Source organism: Sardina pilchardus, chromosome 4 (genome assembly GCF_963854185.1).
Source record: "Sardina pilchardus chromosome 4, fSarPil1.1, whole genome shotgun sequence".
Lineage (NCBI taxonomy): Eukaryota > Metazoa > Chordata > Actinopteri > Clupeiformes > Clupeidae > Sardina > Sardina pilchardus.
In genome coordinates, this window is record NC_084997.1 from 24,458,227 (window position 1) to 24,479,967 (window position 21,741).

Consider the following 21,741-nt stretch of genomic DNA (forward strand, 5'->3'; position numbering starts at 1 on the left):
TGTCTTAAAACCCGAACTATCCCTTTAAGCAATATAGCACGAGTGGGAGTGGGTTGTTGCTGCATATTCCCACGGGTGTTGTTCGGCCGTAGGCAACAACACCCGTGGGAATATCCAGCAACAACCCACTCCCACTCGTGCTATATTGCTTTTATACAACAATTCTACCACTTGTTTTTAGCGTTAATTTCCCATTATAATGTAAACGTTTAAATCGCTAAAACTGTCTTGGTTGTAGAACTACTTCTTTCCGCCACAAATTTCTCTTACTTTCAGGACAAACTGTCGTTACTAGTTCTAAACGGATGGTTGCTATGGCCAAAGGCCAGTCGTTAGTTCTAAAAGCACGGTTGCTATGGCCAAAAGCCAGTCGTTAGTTCCATCTCTCCCGTTGTCAAGCAATGTAGCCTAATAAACGTTAGCTATCATTGCGTCTGCTTGGACATGCTTTTAGCTTTGAAACATCACTATTTTACTTAGCCTACAGTAGGCTACATGCCATCCAACTAGCTAAAATCCACCTCCGTCATATGTTCTGAGCATGTGTATTTTAGCTTGGATGCAACGTGACAGTTCGTTTTACACTTCACAACTTCACATTGTATCGCGGAGTGATTTAGCCTATTATTAGCTGTGAAAAGTCCGAGTGGATTATCGCGGGATATTTCAACTCATGGAATGTCTCTCGGCCAATCAGAAGCAAAGAAACAGCTTCATAGAACCCAATTGTTGTATAATAACCCAGTACTCCTCTCCAAGTTAGCTGGCTTTCAGTTGTCCCCTAGCGTGCTAGGGTGGATTGAGTCATATCTGTCAGATCGTACCCAATGTGTCAGGATAAAAGATAGAACATCTTCCCTAAGAGCATGCTCTGTGGGGGTACCGCAAGGTTCCATTCTGGGACAACTTCTCTTCAGCACATACATCAATGATCTCCCATCAGTGTGTGACGGTGTGGAGATATTGATGTATGCTGATGATACAGTCCTGTTTACACATGGTAAAGATCCGGAAAAGGTCGCCTTACAATTGACACATACACTCACTAAAGTCTCAAAGTGGTTGAGCAATTCTTGTCTCACACTAAACACTGATAAAACTGTCACCATGTTCTTTCGAAATAGATTCAAATTAAGCACTATTCCAAATATATACGTAGATGGTGAAAAACTAAAAAATGTTGATGAGTTCAAATACCTGGGAGTGACCTTAGACTCTACACTCACTTTTAAAAAACACATTAAAAAGCTGGGTCAAACAGTTAAGTATAGCATAGCAAATTTTAGACACATCCGTAAATCACTAATTGCTGATGCTGCTAACATGTATGTAAATGCAATGATTATGTCTCACCTACATTACTGTATGTCAAGCTGGTCACAGGCTGGCAAGACTGCCTTGAAATCCATTAGATCACTTCACAGTCAAGCTCTCAAAGTTCTAGATAGAAGATCAACTCAGTACCATCATTGTGCCATATTGGACAAATATAACATGCTTAGCTTTGATAACCTTATTCTATTCTCTGACATGCGCTTAAGAGTCATTGCACGAGAAAACCAGGCAAAACCAACAGGAGGTAGGAAGATGGGGGTCGGCCAAATCGGCTCATACTTTGTATATGTGATAAGTATCTGGAACTATTAACAGCCATATACTTAAAACCCTCAAACTCTTTTTTGTTGTGGAGTTCTGGGGCCCCTCTCAGAGAACCTCAAAAATCCAACAATTCATGGCTGAAAATGACTGAAATTGTCATTTCTACCCTGATTATACTGATAAAGATATGAGCTTTATGTTTCCATAGAGCTTAGGTAGAATAGTTTTAAAGACCAAAAGGTGCACTAGGGGGTTATCTGCACCACTGAAAGCAGAATTTTCATCCCTCTAAAATTGGTCATTTTTAGGAGGCATTATCTCACATTCGCAGTGGCTTTGATGGATGGTTTTACTGTTGCTGGACAGAGGAACATCTTCTGATTCAAAAACAATTGTCGTCTAATTGGGCCACACATAATGTGCGCCGTGCCAGGAGGGTCTTTACGGGTTTTTTTCGGGTTTTGGAGTATAATAAACCAGGCAATAATATCTCACTATAGGGTAATTTATGGTCAATTTTTGTGTCACTGTATGACAAATTGTTAAAGAAAGCTTTAATTAACTAGAAAAGCACTCAAAGAGTGCAGACCTCTGCATACATTGTTGTTCTGGGTTGTCATACATTTGAAACTAGACTATTCAGATCGCCACCGAGTGGCCATACCATGCCATTACATCGCAAACATCTGGCATTACATCTGTTTGTGATGTAATGCCATGGTATGGCCATGTGATGGCGATCTGAATATGGTTTATGATAGACCAAAACACGACAAATCCTGCTAAAGACCCTCCTGGCACGGCACACATTATGTGTGGCCCAATTAGACGACAATTGTTTTTGAATCAGTAGATGTTCCTTTCTCCAGCAACGGTAAAAACCATCCACCAAAGCCACTGCGAATACGAGACAATGCTTCTTAAAAATGACCGAAATTCTGCTTTCAGTGGTGTAGATAACCCCTCGGTGCACCTTTTGGTCTTTAAAACTATGCTACCTAGGCTCTATGGAAATATAAAGCTTATGTTCATATCTTTATCAGGATAATCAGGGTAGAAATGGCAATTTCAGTCATTTTCAGCCATGAATTGTTGGATTTTTGAGGGTCTCTGAGAGGGGTCCCAGAACTCCATAACAAAAAACAGCTGGAGGGTTTTAAGTATATGGCTGTTCATAGTTCCACATACTTATCACATATACAAAGTATGAGCCGATTTGGCCGACCCCCATCATCCCACCTCTGCCTGGTTTTCTCATGCAATGACTCTTAATACATAAAATAATTCATAATGCTGCTCCACCACCTCTGAAAACATTTGTTCAAACCTGTTCTGAACGAAAAGGGAGAGCCACAAGATCTATCACCAGGGGTGATTGTATTCTGCCAAATCGGAACACCACATTTGCGCAGTCAGCCTTTTCTTTTAGAGCTGTTGAAGCATGGAATGCTCCTCCTAGTAATCTGAAAAGCTTTACAGATTTCTACACGTTCTCACGTGAGGTGAAAAAATGGATTTTGAGCAAGCAGTCTTGCCAGCATTAATCATAGCATTTATACAAATGTATTGGTGTGAGTGAGTGCGAGTGTGTGAGTGTGTGTGTGGGTGTGTGAGTGAGTGTGTGTGTGTGTGTGTGTGTGAGAGTGTGAGAGTGTGTGAGTGTGTGTGTGTGTGTGTGTGTGTGTGTGTGTGAGAGTGAGTGGGTAAGTGTGTGAGTGAGTAAGTGTGTGTGTGTGTGAGCGATTGTGTGAGTGAGTGGTGAGTGTGTGTGTGTGTGAGTATTATTTTCTTATTTTATCATTCTTAACTTATATGCCCCCCCCCTCCTTACCTGCTCAGGGACTGGCGGATGGAAATTAGCTGTTAGCTATAATCTGGTGCAAGTCATCTCTTTATTATGTAACTAATGAACTTTGTACATGGTCCCTGCTTCAAATAAACTAAACTAAACTAATACATTACTGTGACGGGGCGAGTCGTCACCGTCATGGCGGTGAGGCGCGCGAGGCGCTGCCTACTATCGGACATTTAAAATGTGCTTACTTTTGTATGTGTTTGTTGAATGGGTGTAATGACTGTGTTTAAGTTGATCTACTTTATTAGGCCTATGCCAAGTTCAGAATAATGCTCTAATATATATGTCTAGATGTGTAGACTCATTGTTGGCTGTTTGAGCTTTGTATTAGTCTTTGGGCATTGGAACACTCCTGTGCTGTTTTACATTGGTATGATCCAATTACAGGGGTGCAATCAGGCCCTATTTAAATCCCATGCCTGTAGTTGCTGGGGGAGAGAGAGCTGAATGTGAGGAGACGTAAGTCTTAGTAAGCTCTACTCTAGTTTGTGACTAGTTGCGTAGTCTGTGGTTAACTGTTTTTGTTATTATTTTGACTTAGTCTTCTGTCTTAGTTTTCTTTAACTGTTAAGTAATTTGTTTTCCCATTTTTATCCTCCTTGTTTCGTTAACATTTGAAACGGATTCTGCTGCCTCCTGGCCTTATTTGGGAAAGCAATATTCCAAGCTGAAATACAGACGCTCAGAACATAGTATATGACGGAGGTGGATTTTAGCTAGTTGGATGGCATGTAGGCTAAGTAAAATAGTGACGTTTCAAAGGTAAAAGCATGTCCTAGCCAGACGCTATGCGAGCTAACATTTATTAGGCTACATTGCTTGACAACGGGAGATATAGAACCAAAGATTCTAGAGCGAAGCGCTCAATGATCTTTGATAGAACTAATGACTGGCCTTTGGCCATAGCAACCATCCATTTAGAACTAGTAACGGCAGTTTGTCCTGAACGTAAATTTGTGGCGGAAAGAAGTAGTTCTACAAACAAGACAGTTTTAGCGATTTAAACGTTTACATAACAATGGGAAATTAACGCAAAAAACAAGTGGTAGAATTGTTGTATAAAAGCAATATAGCACTCCTGATCGTGGGTTGTTGCTGGATATTCCCACGGCCACGGGTGTTGTTGCCTGCGCCACTCGGCCTCCGGCCTCGAGGCTATGGCCGAACAACACCCGTGGGAATATCCAGCAACAACCCACTCCCACTATATTGCTTAAATATTACACTTCACATTAAGTAGCCTTTACTACATTGCCTTACCTAATTTCTTTTCCATCTCCAGTTTGCACAGTCCTGGAAAAAGGTGACCTGTTGACCATTGGAAATATATTAATGCTAGATGGCATGCCAGTGATTAATTAAACAATAGAGATTCAAGCTGAGTTTCCATCCAGCATGTGGAAATGTGCACATGCTGGATGTGGACATTTATCAATTTTATCTGACCTGACTTGATCCGAGTTTGAGCGTTCTCGTGCTCTCGTGATTCTCTACAACAACCCTTTACTGCATTGCAATGAACAAAGTAAAGGCAAAGTGTTTCTTGCCAAGTAATTCTTGGTCAAGCCAATTGGGATGCAATATGAGTCTTGAATTGGATACCATGCAGGAATTTGCTAGGATCTCAAAATCGGATTAGAAACATCCCTTGTCATAGAGAAACACATGATAACATTGAATTATGAACATACTTTGCCACAAAAACACACAAACGTGTGGGGTAAGTCAAGCTATATGAAGTTATTATTTTACTGTCACTTTATCTGTTTCAATTGATAGCTCTATGTCTCTCTCCTCTTTCATCTGTGTGGCATATCTGTCCGATAATGAGAGTAATGGGTGCGCACCAGTAGGCTGAGTTATATGACATTATTATTTTTCTGTAGCTTAATCTGTTTTATAACCCAGAAGGATAGAGTGACGTAGGAAAGCCCCACTTTGGCTTTTTCGTTCAATAAAGGTCTCATCTCATCACTGCAGCTATAGTCGCAGAGCAATGTAACACAGAAGACTGGGTGTGCCAGGCTGTGCCGTGGGCCCTGGATACTGTGGCTGAAATGCCACTGTAGGGGAAAATGTTCAATTTATCTAGTGATTTCACTCAACCCCTACGTGGGGGCGGGAACCTTTCTGCTCTTCTCAACCCTCTATTTGCAAACGGCCTCTCTCCTTGTTGAAAGCCCGATGTCATCGAGGACATCTCATTTATCTAATTGCAATCAGAGGAGGCAAGATTGAGGAGGGAGGAGGGAGGAGGGAGGAGGGAGGAGGGAGGCCCGATACACGAGGAAACACAACGGTATCTTGCACAGAAGTGTTTTTAGTCAGAATTGTGCAATCATTGGTCCAAGTTGCCAAGGTGAAAAGCTCCCTCCCATGTCTGTCAATTTTCCGTTTCAAACAAGTTATAGGAATTTATTTGCGTCAATAAACTAGTAGATAGACCAAAAAAGGGACCTTTAAATGCTGGAATTATCATGAACAACCATGTGAACTTTTTTTTAAAAGTTCATGCCTGTTTTGTTCATGCATTGTATAATAAGTACTATTCATTCATGTCTCAAGAACTGTCAAAAATTACCTCATTATCATGCAGGGTCGATAAGTGGGAAGAGTCCAGGATCAGATGACATTTTGAGGCTTTGGTATGAGCTCTTATTGTAGCAGATATACGTATAATCCTCTGGTTTTAAGGCTATTGCAATGTGATTTTATAAAATGTCAAAAATCACGATTTGGTTTGTATCGTTACAGGCCTAATAATCTCACACAATCATGCATTCCATATGTAACCATGCCAGTGCAATTTTAGACAAGTCCAATGGATTCAACCTAAAAACTTGGGGTTAGACACCAATATCACTTGGCTAGGTCAAAAAATTAAGGAGTTAGCATATTTTAAGGGCTTTCTGCCCATCGCCATCTTGAAAATTGCACTTTTCTAGTGGTCAAACTTTGGTAAACCTTTAGTATGTTACTAAGGGCACGTAATATTACAAAAATAGCTGAAAAACCTTTTGTTAGAATTTTTCTAGGGTTAGGTGTTTCTTTTTCCATATATGCAGCCGCCTACAATTTACGTGTCTGTTTATTTTAGCCTAAGAGGTGATGCACCGGATCCAGTGGTGATTCTAGAAGTTTTCTGACAAGGGCCACATTTTACACTGAGGGGCAAAGAACCGGTCAACATCCATGCACAGAAAATCCTTTGTTCAGTAATGGGCATATATTATACATTTGACCAATCCCACTTTGTTCAAATACTTGTGCTAAAAAATACATTAAAAGCCAATACAATTCTTAACAATTTTCACATGTATTTATACTGTGCATAGAAAACACTACTGTATATAAAATCAACATAGAACAGACCCTTCAGAGGAAATACATTGATATGTTAAACAGAAATCAAAAGCATATTTTCATATCTCAATAAATTGGACAAGTTTTACTTCAACTATGTCCTCTTTTTGCTGAGAAACCACTTTCACTACCAATTTGATTTAAACAAACACACACAAGCATCATGTGATCAACAACTACATCAACAATCATATTTACTGAAATGTTTATTTTTCAACAATTATTTTTACAATGGTCTGATTTATAATGGTCTTTGAAGCCAGTTAGAAAAGCCTGATTCTGATCTGAAGATTAGACCTGTTTATGTATGTAGAATCAGTCCAAAGCCCTAATATTTTTGAGTTTCCAGCAGGGGGCGAAATTTCCTCCACACGTACATCAAGTTGACATTTAGGTTGTTTTCACACCAGGGGCCTCATTTATAAAACCCTGCGTAGATTCCGTCCTAAAACATTGCGTGGGCCCAAACCTTGGAATTTGCATACGCACGAAAATATTCTGATTTACGCAGGCGGCTGTTTATAGGCTACTGTAAATACCAACCTGAGTTGAATTGTGCGTGCGTGCACGAGCACCACTCCTCCTATTGTCGTCCCACAATATCCTTCAAAAGGTTCGTGCAAAACGATTCATGAATATTTTAACATTTATACCGATGATTTTATTGGCTATCATTGAAATGATAGAGACGTCACATCAATTTGAAGAAGGAAGTGAAAGTTTTGCCGACAGCGATATATCACATTTGACAAGTGTCTATATGTGAAAAAAGTTGCCTATAGGCTACAAAGTGATATAATTATGTATTAAAATTACTTAATAACCGTATTGTACGTTTTGCCGTGTATTTGGGCTCATCATATACAGTGCACCATAGCACCAAGGTGCAAAGTATTAATATTCGTAGGCTACTGAAACAAATACGCTTATAATAATGCATGGACATCATTTTATGTCAGATGTGTTTCTGGTTGTCTCGGAATACCCTGCAGTCTAATAATATGTGGCCCAAATGAGAGAAAAGACGTAAGGTTAGTGTAGCGATGCTTGCAACCGTGCGTCGATAGAGTACACATTGTAAGAGACTTAAGGGAAATGTTTTATGGCCGCCTATTTGGTTCACAAAAGCAATATCTCCGTACACATCCGTGGGTGTCAATGTCAGCCGAAATCAACAGAAAATAATTTGCATTAAATCAAATGAATTTAGCATTAAGGTACACCTCCCGAGGTGGTCTCAGTTCGGTTCATTTTAAAGGGGTACGGTTGGAGTGTTCACATATGCGCAAAAAATACTGACGCATCGATCTGAGTTCGTTTAGATGGCTGAAAGGGACTGTAACGATGCGTGCCCGAGCGGGTGGATTGGTCAGAGCTGAATGATGGACAAATGCAGCATGTCTTTATCCACAAAGGAATTTTCTTTATTATACTGTATAAGCTGCCGGCAGGTGATGCAAAAAGACAAACAAACACTGATACAACGAAAAACAAAAACTGGGACAGTGCCCCCTAGTCTACCTATAGCCTACCTCAAGAGGTGTTTATAGCAGGACCTCTCACACCTGAGGAGGAATCTATCTGTCTCCCGTCTGAGCTATGCAGACCCCATATAGAACACTGCACTGGGGGGGGGGGGGGGGGGGCGGTCGCTCCGGGCCCACGGGTTCAACACTGGCCTGAACCACTCAACATAAATCCATTAACTGAGATACACAGCATTTCTGTTCACACATGACATAGGCAATACACATTACTAATAAACTTTCATGTTATTTATCTCCAATGCCATAAGAAACATTACTACGCACCAAATATAATTACCTCTCTGAACACCCCTGCCCACATACGCAAAATCCGGGCGCGAAATATGCACACAAAAGGTTCCCTTGCCCAGCACCCCAGTTTGTTCCCTGCCACAAGGAAAGTAACTGAAGCACCGAGAACAGGCAAGCACATTCACACCCAAGCATACCTACAGTTTAAGCATTTCTATTTTCCCCTACTAGGAAGCATTGATGTTAAACATGCGCATTTAAAGAACGCTTACCTTGCCGGTAAATATAGCTTACGCTTTAAACCCGGTGCACTACACGGCATAGTCTCCTGTATGAAATAACTCTAAACAATATTTCTATAACTTAACCACAGTCTTAACATGCATCAGGGGCCTATTGCACAAAACTAGGATAAGGGATTAACCCGGGATATCTTGGTTATCAAGGCTCAATTTATCCGTGATCCAGTTGCACAAAAGCGGGATAGGGGGCAGCAGGATATGTTATGGTATAAGTTACCATGGCGATTTATTCTGTGGAGCTAGCCTGCTCCTGACCAGGCTAACATCCAAGATAAGTCGATTCTAATGGTAATTACATTATCTGATTGGTTCAGCTAGCTGTCAAATGAGACCTCCAAGAAAGGCTTAATATACGAAATTGCCCAAGGGATATCACCGGGCACCCTCTTAAATCTTAAAGAGGTACACCTACTCTACTAGATTCAGCAAAAAAAAAAAACTTTAACCGACAAAAGTGAAGTGTTCCTTTAAGGTTCTCGTGAGCTTTTGGCAGACCAGACCGGTCACTAAGCCATGGGGTCAGGTTGCAACCAACCCAGGTCAGACCTGGTTTTGTTGGTTAAAGTTTTTTTTTTTTTGCTGAATCTAGTAGAGTAGGTGTACCTCTTTAAGATTTAAGAGGGTGCCCGGTGATATCCCTTGGGCAATTTTGTTTATTAAGCCTTTCTTGTCCAATGTGTTGAATATAAGGCGGATATGGATGAGTTTCCTCTCTCACTCGGAGAACAAAATCTCCACTTCACAAGCATCTACATACACCAAACTTTTCAGTCTTATACCTAACCATGTTTAGAAGGATTTTGCAGAGGGGTTTGTTGATATATGATTCTTAGCCTGATTTACATGACATTTTATTCCAAAAAACATGGCGAAAATGGATTTTTTAAAGGCTGGTATAGTATTTTCTGATTTACTGAATAACTAAATGAGATATCCATAATTCCCTCTCTAAAATACTTTTCATCTCTTATGTCAACAAAATGAAAAGAAAAAAATTTAAGCTGGCTTTGTCCAATGTTCAGATTTGATCTTTTTACGTTTATGCAAATCGGCGCATATTTAATTACATCATACCTAATTTGCATATTCAAACATTAAATTTCAGAAAACTTGTAATACATTTATTTTTCATATTGATCTAAGTAATCAACTGGTGAAGTTTCATAGTGATATCTGCTTGTTAATTTTTTTACCCTATTCACCTGTAGTATATCCGCCTTATAGTCAACACATAGAACAAGAAAGGCTTAATATATGAAATTGCCCAAGGGATATCACCGGGCACCCTCTTAAATCTTAAAGAGGTAGCCCTAGTCTACTAGATTCTGCAAAAAAAAAAAAACTTTAACCGACAAAGCCAGGTTCACCTAAATTATGGCATTTGGCTCCCGGACTATAGCATGTTGGACACACATGAGAGCTCTTCTCAGCTGTTTTGTTGCACGTCTTCGTCGTTGCAAAATTACGAGCATGATATTGTTAAACTTGCATCAAACGGTCTTGACGCTCAAGCACTTCTGCAAAGCTGTAACTGTATAAACTATATTGCTAGGATAATAACGAGTACGCAAACATAGTATTTACGTGGGCCAACTTTGGCTTTGCCTTCCTATTCTTCACCCCACCTACACGTTTACCAGCCAATGGTTGAACGACCTTAGCACATGTGCTTTTGTTTATAAATTCTGGTCCGGTTGCAATTAATCACTGTGTGAAAGCGAACCGCACTAAAAAAGAAAAAAAGAAAAAAAAATTGGTCCGGACCAAATAAGTGAACTAACGGACCTTCCTGGTGTGAATACGCCCTAAGATACTTTGTGCATTGCGATGGCAAAGCGCTTCCTTAATGACGTTGCGTGCCGAGACAAGGAAGCTCTCACACGTGGGTGCATACGTGAATTTGCATTCAGTTGATCTGCCACACCTACTCCCGCTATGTAACAGAAATAATCATGAACCCCCATCCCAAAAAGTAAAACTTTACCTCGTTGTTAGTCTATATCAAAAGCGGTTGTTCACGTTGTGTGCAAGACGCTATTTTTCGCGTCTTTTTTATTCCAACCGCGAGTTATTGGGGGAGAAACGAGAACGCGCACATACACCGAATAACTTACACCTGGCTTGATGAATCCGTGTCTGCTCATCCTGGATTGGTCTTTGTGCAACCAATTCAGCCGGTGCTCTTGTTTAGGATTCAGTGATCGCGGCTCAGTAACTTATCCCGGATGTCTTAATTCTGCTTTTGTGCAACGGGCCCCTGTGGGGTGTCCTACGAAGCAAGTTAGACAAATCTAGGTTATGTAGACATATCGAGGCTGCACAAAGCCTTAACTCGGGTATTAAGTTAAGTGATCCTACGACAGCAGAGGGGTATTTCACAAAACCTAGATAAGGGATTAAGCTGGGATTTTTTGGTTATCCTGGATGAACTTACCCTTGACTCGGTTTCACAAAAGAGATGCTACATAAGTTGCCATGGGAATTTATTCTCTGAAGCTAGCCTGCTCCCGACCAGGCTAACAGCCAAGATAAGCTAATTCTAATGGTAATTACATTATCTGATTGGTTCAGCTAGCTGTCATTCAAATAAGACCTGCATGCGATTTTTGAAAGAGCTGTATTCCATTTATATACTATTTGCTACTTGCATTTACACGCAAAACACAACAGAATGTCTGCCCAAAACCATTTAGATATCATTTAAATTATGGTGGCCTTATAATTAATTACAAAATCGTTGTTTGCATCTTTTTTTGACTGACGTTTGATGAATAGCCTACTGTAGTAGTTGATTGGAAGTGGATGGGACATATTTCGAAGGTGTTTTCAACTAATTTGGTTTAAAGACAGAATAAAGATATATATAGTCATACTTTGTGCATCTTTGCGGAGGCAAGCGCTTTCTTAATGACGTTGCGTGCCGAGACAAGGAAGCTCTCACACGTGGGTGCATACGTAAATTTGCATTCAGTTGGTCTGACACACCTACTCCCGCTATGTAACAGAAATAATCATGATTCCCCATCCAAAAAAGTAAAACTTTACCTCGTTGTTGTCTATATCAAAAGCGGTTGTTAACTTTGTGTGCAAGACGCTATTTTTTGCGTCTTTTTTTATTCCAACCGTGAGTTATTTGGGGGAGAAACGAGAACGCGCACACATCCCGAATAACTTACACCTGGCTTGACATAGACGCTCCTGTTCATCCTGGATTGGCGTTAGTGAAACGAGTTTCGCAAGGATGACTAGAGAACGCTATGTCAAACCTGGCTTTATCGATTATCTTGGATGTCTTAATTCTGCTTTTGTGAAATACCCCTCAGGGGGGTATTTCACAAAACCAAGATAGGGGATTTAGACAGGCTTACTGGGTTATCCTGGATGAACATAGCCTTGACTTGGTTTCACAGAAGAGATCACATATAAGTTACCATGGGAATTTATACTTGGAAGCTAGCCTGCTCCCGACCAGGCTAACAGCCAAGCTAAGTTAATTCTAATGGTAATTACATTATCTGATTGGTTCTGCTAGCTGTCATTCAAATCAGACCTCCATGCGATTTTTTCAAAGAGCTGTATTCCATTTATATATTATTTGCTACTTGCATTTACTCGCAAAACACAGCAGAATGTCTGCCTAATACCATATGGATGTTATTTAAATTATGGTGGCCTTATAATTAATAACATACTCGTTGTTTGCTTATTTTTTGACGGACGTTTGATGAATAGCCTAGTAGTTTATTGGAAGTGGAGGGGACATTTTTCAAAGGTGTTTTCAACTAATTCGACAAATTAAGATATATAGTCATACTGTGTGCATCTTTGCTGTGGCAAAGCGCTTTCTTAATGACGTTGCGTGCCGAGACAAGGAAGCTCTCACACGTGGGTGCATACGTACATTTGCATTCACTTGGTCTGCCACTCCTACTCCCGCTATGTAACAGAAATAATCATGATTCCCATCCAAAAAAGTACAACTTTACCTCGTTGTTAGTCTATATCAAAAGCGGTTGTTCACTTTGTGTGCAAGACGCTATTTTTCGCGTCTTTTTTATTCCAACCGTGAGTTATTTGGGGGAGAAACGAGAACGCGCACACATACCGAATAACTTACACCTGGCTTGACCTAGCCGCCTCAACTCATCTGCGCTCAGCATTAGTGAAACGTGTTTTGCATGTTTACTTTGACCAGAGGGGTATTTCACAAAACCTAGATAAGGGATTAAGCCGGGATTTTTTGGTTATCCTGGATGAACTTACCCTCGACTCGGTTTCACAAAAGAGATGCTACATAAGTTGCCATGGGAATTTATTCTCTGAAGCTAGCCTGCTCCCGACCAGGCTAACAGCCAAGATAAGTTAATTCTAATGGTAATTACATTATCTGATTGGTTCAGCTAGCTGTCATTCAAATCAGACCTGCATGCGATTTTTTAAAGAGCTGTATTCCATTTATGTACTATTTGCTACTTGCATTTACTCGCAAAACACAACAGAATGTCTGCCCAATACCATTTAGATATCATTTAAATTATGGTGGCCTTATAATTAATTACAAAATCGTTGTTTGCATCTTTTTTGACTGACGTTTGATGAATAGCCTACTGTAGTAGTTGATTGGAAGTGGAGGGGACATATTTCGAAGGTGTTTTCAACTAATTTGGTTTAAAGACAGAATAAAGTATATATATAGTTATACTTTGTGCATCTTTGCGGAGGCAAGCGCTTTCTTAATGACGTTGCGTGCCGAGACAAGGAAGCTCTCACACATGGGTACATACGTAAATTTGCATTCAGTTGGTCTGCCACACCTACTCCCGCTATGTAACAGAAATAATCATGATTCCCCATCCAAAAAAGTAAAACTTTACCTCGTTGTTGTCTATATCAAAAGCGGTTGTTAACTTTGTGTGCAAGACGCTATTTTCTGCGTCTTTTTTATTCCAACCGTGAGTTATTTGGGGGAGAAACGAGAACGCGCACACATCCCGAATAACTTACACCTGGCTTGACATAGACGCTCCTGTTCATCCTGGATTGGCGTTAGTGAAACGAGTTTAGCAATGATGACTAGAGAACGCTATGTCAAACCTGGCTTTATCGATTATCTTGGATGTCTTAATTCTGCTTTTGTGAAATACCCCCCAGGCTTGGTCAACCGCGTGTGTCGTCACTTATCTTGGATCTACTTACTCTGGTTTTGTGAAATAGGCCCCAGGGGCCTGGCTTGACCTAGCCTAGGCCCCAGGGGCCTATTTCACAAAACCAGAGTAAGTAGATCCAAGATAAGTGACGACACACGCGGTTGACCAAGCCTGGTCAAAGTAAACATGCAAAACACGTTTCACTAATGCTGAGCGCAGATGAGTTGAGGCGGCTAGGTCAAGCCAGGTGTAAGTTATTCGGTATGTGTGCGCGTTCTCGTTTCTCCCCCAAATAACTCACGGTTGGAATAAAAAAGACGCGAAAAATAGCGTCTTGCACAAAGTGAACAACCGCTTTTGATATAGACTAACAACGAGGTAAAGTTGTACTTTTTTGGATGGGAATCATGATTATTTCTGTTACATAGCGGGAGTAGGTGTGGCAGACCAAGTGAATGCAAATGTACGTATGCACCCACGTGTGAGAGCTTCCTTGTGTCGGCACGCAACGTCATTAAGAAAGCGCTTTGCCACCGCAAAGATGCACAGAGTATGACTATATATATCTTAATTTGTCGAATTAGTTGAAAACACCTTTGAAAAATGTCCCCTCCACTTCCAATAAACTACTAGGCTATTCATCAAACGTCCGTCAAAAAATAAGCAAACAACGAGTATGTTATTAATTATAAGGCCACCATAATTTAAATAACATCCATATGGTATTAGGCAGACATTCTGCTGTGTTTTGCGAGTAAATGCAAGTAGCAAATAATATATAAATGGAATACAGCTCTTTGAAAAAATCGCATGGAGGTCTGATTTGAATGACAGCTAGCAGAACCAATCAGATAATGTAATTACCATTAGAATTAACTTAGCTTGGCTGTTAGCCTGGTCGGGAGCAGGCTAGCTTCCAAGTATTAATTCCCATGGTAACTTATATGTGATCTCTTCTGTGAAACCAAGTCAAGGCTATGTTCATCCAGGATAACCCAGTAAGCCTGTCTAAATCCCCTATCTTGGTTTTGTGAAATACCCCCCAGTTATGTGATAAATTTGTCAAACTAGGCTTTCAGCTCAGATCTGTGCGCGTTCTCGTGGTTGGGGTGATTTTGACCAATCGGGAAACGTGGAGACGCACAAGACAGCCTAGGTTTAAAAACGATTACTTCCGCATTTATGAGCGGTAGCGAAATCTAGGGTGGTCTTTTTTAGTGTCTAACCTATAACATCAAAAAGTCGATGGTCATCAGATATTGTATGGCATGCATGTCCACAGTAGTGACATATTTGCACGCACAACATGCTTAAAAGCGCCTTCGAGACTCAAAATGTTTGCAGAGGCGGGGCCGAACCTGTTCAAAGTATGACAGATTAGCACACGTGAGATAACTTCGTTGTTCAAGATAATGGATTGGTTAGAATTGGTCAGAGGGCGGTGATATTTCACGATTTGAGCTATAACTAAGCACATAACCCGCTCCCGAGCAGGTTTGGTTGCGAGCATAAGATAGCCTACCATGGTGATACAGCGACGCTAAAACAAATCCACTTTCGTATGACAGCATACCCTGGTTTTGAGCGCAACATACCTCGCTAAGGCACTAATCGAGCTTCGTGGGACACCCCACTCTGCCACCACAACAGTACACAAACAAACATTCACATTGCTAATGATTTAATAGCGCAGTCTTTGTTCGCACCAAAGTCATTGTTCGCGTTGCGGCGGGAAAGCCGCATTTGCCAGTGACAGACGCAATGCGCTCTGTCACAGGGACCAAGTGTGAAAACGCCCTTAGAGTTGTTCAGTCTGGCCCTCAAACATTTTACCATTACGAAACAAGACATTTACTGAAATAAATGTAGCCTAGTTGCATTAAGAATTTGATAATTTGACCTTACCAGAATCCTCGGCTTGACTGGGGAGCCACAGATGTGCCAATAGGTCGGTTCGACCTGTTTAATAAATGTGTGTTTTTTGTTCGTTTGTTTTGAATATGGACAATGACTGTTTCGTTTTGGTTGAAACTCCACAATTTCACACATATTGCATATCATATTTCTATAGATCAATACTTCTACAGCAGATTCTTCCATACCGACAAATGTTCCATTTATGTAATGCTAATGTAGTTCTCCCTGTGGCAATCTGTTTCGATTGCCTAATAAATGATCCCAGGGTGTCAAACACTTAGGAATAAGGGATCTCTAGCACAATGACTGTGCTCTACTTATCATCATATTTTTTTCCTGTGAAGAATGTTTGAAATATGTGCTTCTAAGAACAAAAGGTTTGTATAAGTGCTTCAATCCTCTCTTAGAAGTGTGTTGCCTTAGCTTAATATGCTTTATTAAAAGAAGAAGAAATCGCCCTCCTGAGTGATGTAGATAGTCAACAAGCACATATTAAACCAGTAAAATATTGATGTATTTTAATTAAATTGTGCATGCTTCAACACAACCTGATTCTCATCCATTTCTTTCACACTAACCTGGGACAGCATGCTGGTATAAAATGATTGTTAGTGAATGACACAGCTGTCAAAGTTAATGGTTTTAAAACTACAGGCATGCAATGACCAAGAGCAATAACCGGTTGTTGAATTTAATTTAATATTACATTACATCATATATATTATATATGAATATTACACTTCCCATTAAGTATACATTGCCTTACCTAATGTCTTTTCCATCTCCAGTTTGCACAGTCCTGGAAAAAGGTGACCTGTTGACCATTGGAAATATATTAATGCTAGATGGCATGCCAGTGATTAATTAAACAACAGAGATTTGAGAAAGAAATCCTGGCGGCAAATGCTTTAAATGGAATAACATGATCAATGCAAAAAATTATACTTTTAGTTATTTAAGTTTGAAGTGACTGACAGTTTGTTCAGCTGAAATTTCAACAAACAGCAGACTTAAGCTAACCAATGCATCAAATACTATTAGACTCATGAAAGCACATGATACAAGCAAATTACCCTTGTTCCGATGATAAATCGTCTAACATGTGTTGTAGAAAATGTTTTGCACATTCCTGGTGGTACATCATGTTGGTATAGGCCTATCTATTCACAGCTGGAGTCCGGAGTTGTTTCACTTCACTCGGTTAAATAGCCTACACTTGTTGAAACGCCCACTGGGGGGTTGACTTTATGAGTCTACAAAAAGCTTTGCCGTAGCCTGTGTTTGCTCACTCGATCAATCATAGCTTGTCTGTGCACTCCAGCCGTTATAGTTCAGACAGGCCTACTTAGGAAAGAAAATGTCGGACACTCTCCTCTACGTTGCCATTGATTTCGGCACAGCATATAGCGGCTACTGTGTGAAATCTAATGCTCCTGGCAAAGGTTCCCAATTCAGGGATACTGAGTGGGGAGCAGAATATGGAATTCGATCTTGCAAGACGCCTACATGCATCATGTTTGACAGTGATGGTCATTTCCAATGTTTTGGCTATGCAGCTATGAAGAAATATACCAACAAAGCTTCCTTACAAGGAAACGAATATTTCTTTTCAAACTTCAAAATGGAGCTCTACAAAAACACAGTAAGTAAATCATGCTCTAATTTTCACTCTAAAGAATTACAACAGGGTTAGATGGCAACTGTCTGTCTGGCTCCTATGTTAACTGGCTTCGTTGATCACGTTCCACGACACACACAACATGTTTTCATGAAAGCACGTGATAAAAGCAAATTAACCTTGTTTCGATGACATTTCTTCGACAGAATATGCCATCAAAAAAAAAAAAAAACGAAATAAAATAATAATAACTCCATGGGATTCGAACCATTTTTAAATTAAACTGTTTGATTGATAATCCTCCATGCACCTGTTTACGCCACAAACCGACCAAGACTGAAGAGAGAAGTGTAGGCTACTTAACTTAGGCTAGACCGTGGCCACCTCTACCAGTCTGTAGCAGAGACACATGAACGCCAGCAAATAAATAGGCTGAAATAAAATTGTGTCTAAATTTGTATCCTTTTGTCCAGCCTAGACTAAGCTTTTAAGAATTCAGTGAAACACGGGCACTGAAACGCAGTGGGCAGGATGTCTATAAACATACGTCTCCATATTTGACACAAACTTTAGCACAGGGATAGCCTAGTCAAAACTCAGTATGCACGTAGGCTTATAGGGTATTAACGTTAATGTTGCTGACATGTAAACATGGGTTTGATAGATGTTTTATAATACTTCATTTCTCAATGTATTAGAACAGGGGTCACCAAACGTTTTTCTCTGCGTTTCCAGGCATCCCAACCTGCAAAAAGTCATTTCAGGGAGGTATCCCTCCCCCCCGCAAAAAAAAAAAAAAAAAAAAAAGAGGAAGACAAGGCAATACAGGCTATAGCCCAATGCACTTCTAATCATGTAAGAATATGTAGATTACTTTATGGGCTACTTATACTATTAATGTAAACGGCTTTTATTCTTATTCCATTGCAACTTTAAACAGGTCTAAGGCACAGGTGTCAAACTCAAGGCCCGCGGGCCAGATGCGGCCCGCCACGTCATTTCATATGGCCCGCGAGAGCTTTAAGGGTCTGATACCGTGGCCCGCGAGAGCTTAGGTCAGAGACAGTTTTTGCGTATAGGCAATACACTGCAATACAATGCACGCATGTGAGACTGACAGGGAGGCAACATCAACCACCTTCCTCTATGATCAGTGCAACTGGCTACATCAGATGTGATAGCAACGTGTACGTGAGAAAACAAAATAGACCAGTATTCTAAACTATTTTAGCGAACGGAGCGCCTAAATTACGCGCTCGGTTTAGCCTGCCTGTCAAACGCTTGATTGTTTGAAGTGCGTGTGCTTCTTTGAGAGGGGAATCGATGTAGGTTGTAAACTACGTGATACGTTTACGTCTACGTTTAAAAGGCATGTATAATTGTGTGTAGTCCTATTATCCAAAAAATCCAGCTCCAAATCCTTGCTAATCGAGCAAGTGATTGTTTGGCCAAAAGCGAAAATAAGCCTATTCTGACCGAGAAGAAGTGCATTCATAGGTATGCTAGAAGTTTGTAGTAATCGCCCTGTTGCTTTGCATTTTCATTTCAGTTTAAAACGAACAACATAGAATCCACACAACACCTTTCAACTTTAAAACTTCAAAGAAAAAGTCCACCGGGACCGTTCGCTTCTACTGTATGTGTATGGAACGGTGTAGGCTAGTGACGCATTTCATATGTAAGCACTTTTTGACATGACAGTTAGCCTACTCGTTTGCATCACTTGCTAGATGTAAAACTGCATTTCGTTACTGGTATTTCACTCGTGCAATGACAGTAAAGTTGAATATACTTGAATCTAAAAACTCAGAAATATGAAAAAAAAAAGAATCCATGGCATGATCTCTTCCTGACTGACCAGTGACCCTCATTGAAAAGTCAAACTGTATGGAACTGACAGTGGTGTTTTGTTTTTACAAAACATAACAATAATAAAAAAGAACATGTCATGCTGATACCTTTCGCTCTTCTCAATTTTAGAAGTTTTACCGATGCTAAAGATTTGGTGGCTGGTGCTACAAATCTTAGAAGTTACATCTGGCCCTTTGAGGGAAACCATTGGGCTGATGTGGCCCTCGGTGAAAATGAGTTTGACACCCCTGGTCTAAGGAGTTTGTTGTTTTCATGTAGCCCTGGCAACTAGCCGGCCTGAATAATATGCACTTGAAATGAAACCTATTGATACGGTTAGGGAGAAGAGATATAATCCCGCCCACACTGGAAATTGATTGGTTTACTTACCGAAACATGCCAATCAGGATGCTTCATGAGACACACACGCACATATCACACACATGAACAGTCTCTCGCTCTGCCTCTCTGTCGTGTGCACGCTACACAGATGCGGTACGCGGTTTTGAGCACAGTCTGTGTCGTGTGTGCGCGATCTTGCCCGCTCGCTCTAGATTCCGGGAGATTTGAAGTAATTTGCGGGCATCAGTGAGTCGCTATTAATATGCAGGAGACTCCCGGAACTTCCGGGAGACTTGGGATGTCTGCGTTTCCCAGATTCGTTAAGAAGCTTTTAAGTGCTAATGCTGCATTCCAGACGTCATCGAAACGAGTGGGAGGTGGGACCTACCCTACCTGAAAGGTTCTACCTCCCACTTCAAAGCGTTCCAAGCATTTTGGAGTGGGAGGTTTAGAAAACATGGGTGACCACCGTAACGTTAGCATACCGTCGTAACGTTAGCATATTCGGCTAGGCTAACTGTATAACGTTATAACGTTACTTTCACAATACGTTGTATTCTTTGTTGACACAATTTTAAGTCATAATATGAAGAACAAGTTAATTACTGTGTCTAAAACAACCCTACCCTGAAGTTTATAGCGTATTCCTTGAAGTTACCTCTCACGGAGCATGTCTCCATGGGCGCCGCCATAATCCTCCCACTACATTTTTTTGAGGTCGGGGCAGGTTGAGCTCCTACGAGTTCGCAAGTAGGAGCTCCCACTTCGACAGGCGTTCCAGTGCATCTTTCGTAGTTGGAGGTAGGATAAATCCCACATCCCACTAGTTTAAATGCTGTCTGGAATGCACCATAAGACCGGTCATAAGAAGTTCTCAGCACTTAAAGGGATATGCCGCCATTTTTGGAAATAAGCTCGTTTCCCACCTCCCCTCGAGCAAAACAATCAATTATTACCTTTATCCTGTTCATCCAGCCATTCTGTGAGTCTGGCGATACAAATTTTAGCTTCAGCCTAGCATAGATCATTGAATTGGATTAGACCGTTAACTTCTCGGCGTAATAATCAAGGCAAGTTGCAACCGTACCATGGGCGCAGTGATATCACACAGTACTTCCTGCTTGTTGCCTATGGGGACTATTTTCAGATATCACTGCGCCCATGGTACGTTTGCAACTTGCCTTGATTATTACGCCAGATGAGAGTGTAGTTCCGTGTCAAATCAGCCTAGAAAAACAGCAGGTTTCATTTTCAGTTGGTCTTACTGCACTTTCTAACTTGAGAAGAGACACGTTTTAAATGGGAAAATTACCAGAAATCTTAGTCACTTTTAAACATGAAGCTAGCAGGCGAGAAGCTAATGGTCTAATCCGATTCAATGATCTATGCTAGGCTGAAGCTAAAAGTTGTATCGCCAGACTCACAGAATGGCTGGATGAACGGGAACAAGGTAAATATCGATTGTTTTGCTCGAGGGGAGGTGGAAAATGAGCGTATTTCCAAAAATGGCGGAATATCCCTTTAAGCTCACGATATTCACACCGGCCCAAAACGTTAACGGCCCACCGGGAATCCTCTCGAATCTTCCGATTAGCCACCCGGGCCTGCACACACACGCACGCACACACACACGATACATGCGTAGTCTAATTGCACCTGTAGGGGGAACACGGGGCGCTGTGTGTGACTTGGCCGCTTATATAGGGGTGGGTGACCGATTTGCCTGGCATCGATTGATTCTGTTTCAGCACCACAGTGGTGAACAGCTCTCGTTAAGAGCTTCTTAAGAAGCTTCTTTGGCTTGATCTTAAGGTTCTCCTAAGAAGGCAGTTAAGAACGCGTTTGGGAAACACCCGTATCTTAGCGCTCCTTCTTAGCGATTCCTTCTTTGGAGCCTTCTTAAGTCCTTAAGAAAGGTCGCATTTGGGAAACGCGGCCAATCGGTCCTGACTGTGATGGGGGACCGGGT

The 21,741-nt window shown here is 40.9% G+C and overlaps 2 protein-coding genes across 15 annotated transcripts in view; one reads left to right on the plus strand and one right to left on the minus strand.

Moving 5' to 3' along the window:
* LOC134078662 (uncharacterized) overlaps window positions 1–17,135 on the minus strand; it is a 37,924-nt gene extending 20,789 nt beyond the window's left edge. For 8 of the 11 annotated variants that reach the window (XM_062534760.1, XM_062534763.1, XM_062534756.1 and 5 more), the window contains exons 1-4: window positions 17,035–17,135; window positions 16,728–16,775; window positions 15,950–16,003; window positions 4,715–4,762 (exon numbers count right to left, since the gene is read on the minus strand). In XM_062534760.1, the coding sequence (XP_062390744.1) occupies window positions 4,715–4,762; window positions 15,950–16,003; window positions 16,728–16,775; window positions 17,035–17,105 (221 nt within the window). In that variant the 5' untranslated portion in view covers window positions 17,106–17,135. The remainder of the gene's footprint in view (window positions 1–4,714; window positions 4,763–15,949; window positions 16,004–16,727; window positions 16,776–17,034) is intronic. The other 3 variants (XM_062534764.1, XM_062534759.1, XM_062534758.1) reach the window with 1 other exon arrangement.
* A 119-nt stretch (window positions 17,136–17,254) lies between these two features.
* LOC134078666 (heat shock 70 kDa protein 12B-like) overlaps window positions 17,255–21,741 on the plus strand; it is a 61,881-nt gene continuing 57,394 nt past the window's right edge. For 3 of the 4 annotated variants that reach the window (XM_062534769.1, XM_062534767.1, XM_062534768.1), the window contains exon 1: window positions 17,255–17,603. In XM_062534769.1, the coding sequence (XP_062390753.1) occupies window positions 17,319–17,603 (285 nt within the window). In that variant the 5' untranslated portion in view covers window positions 17,255–17,318. The remainder of the gene's footprint in view (window positions 17,604–21,741) is intronic. The other variant, XR_009938846.1, reaches the window with a different exon arrangement.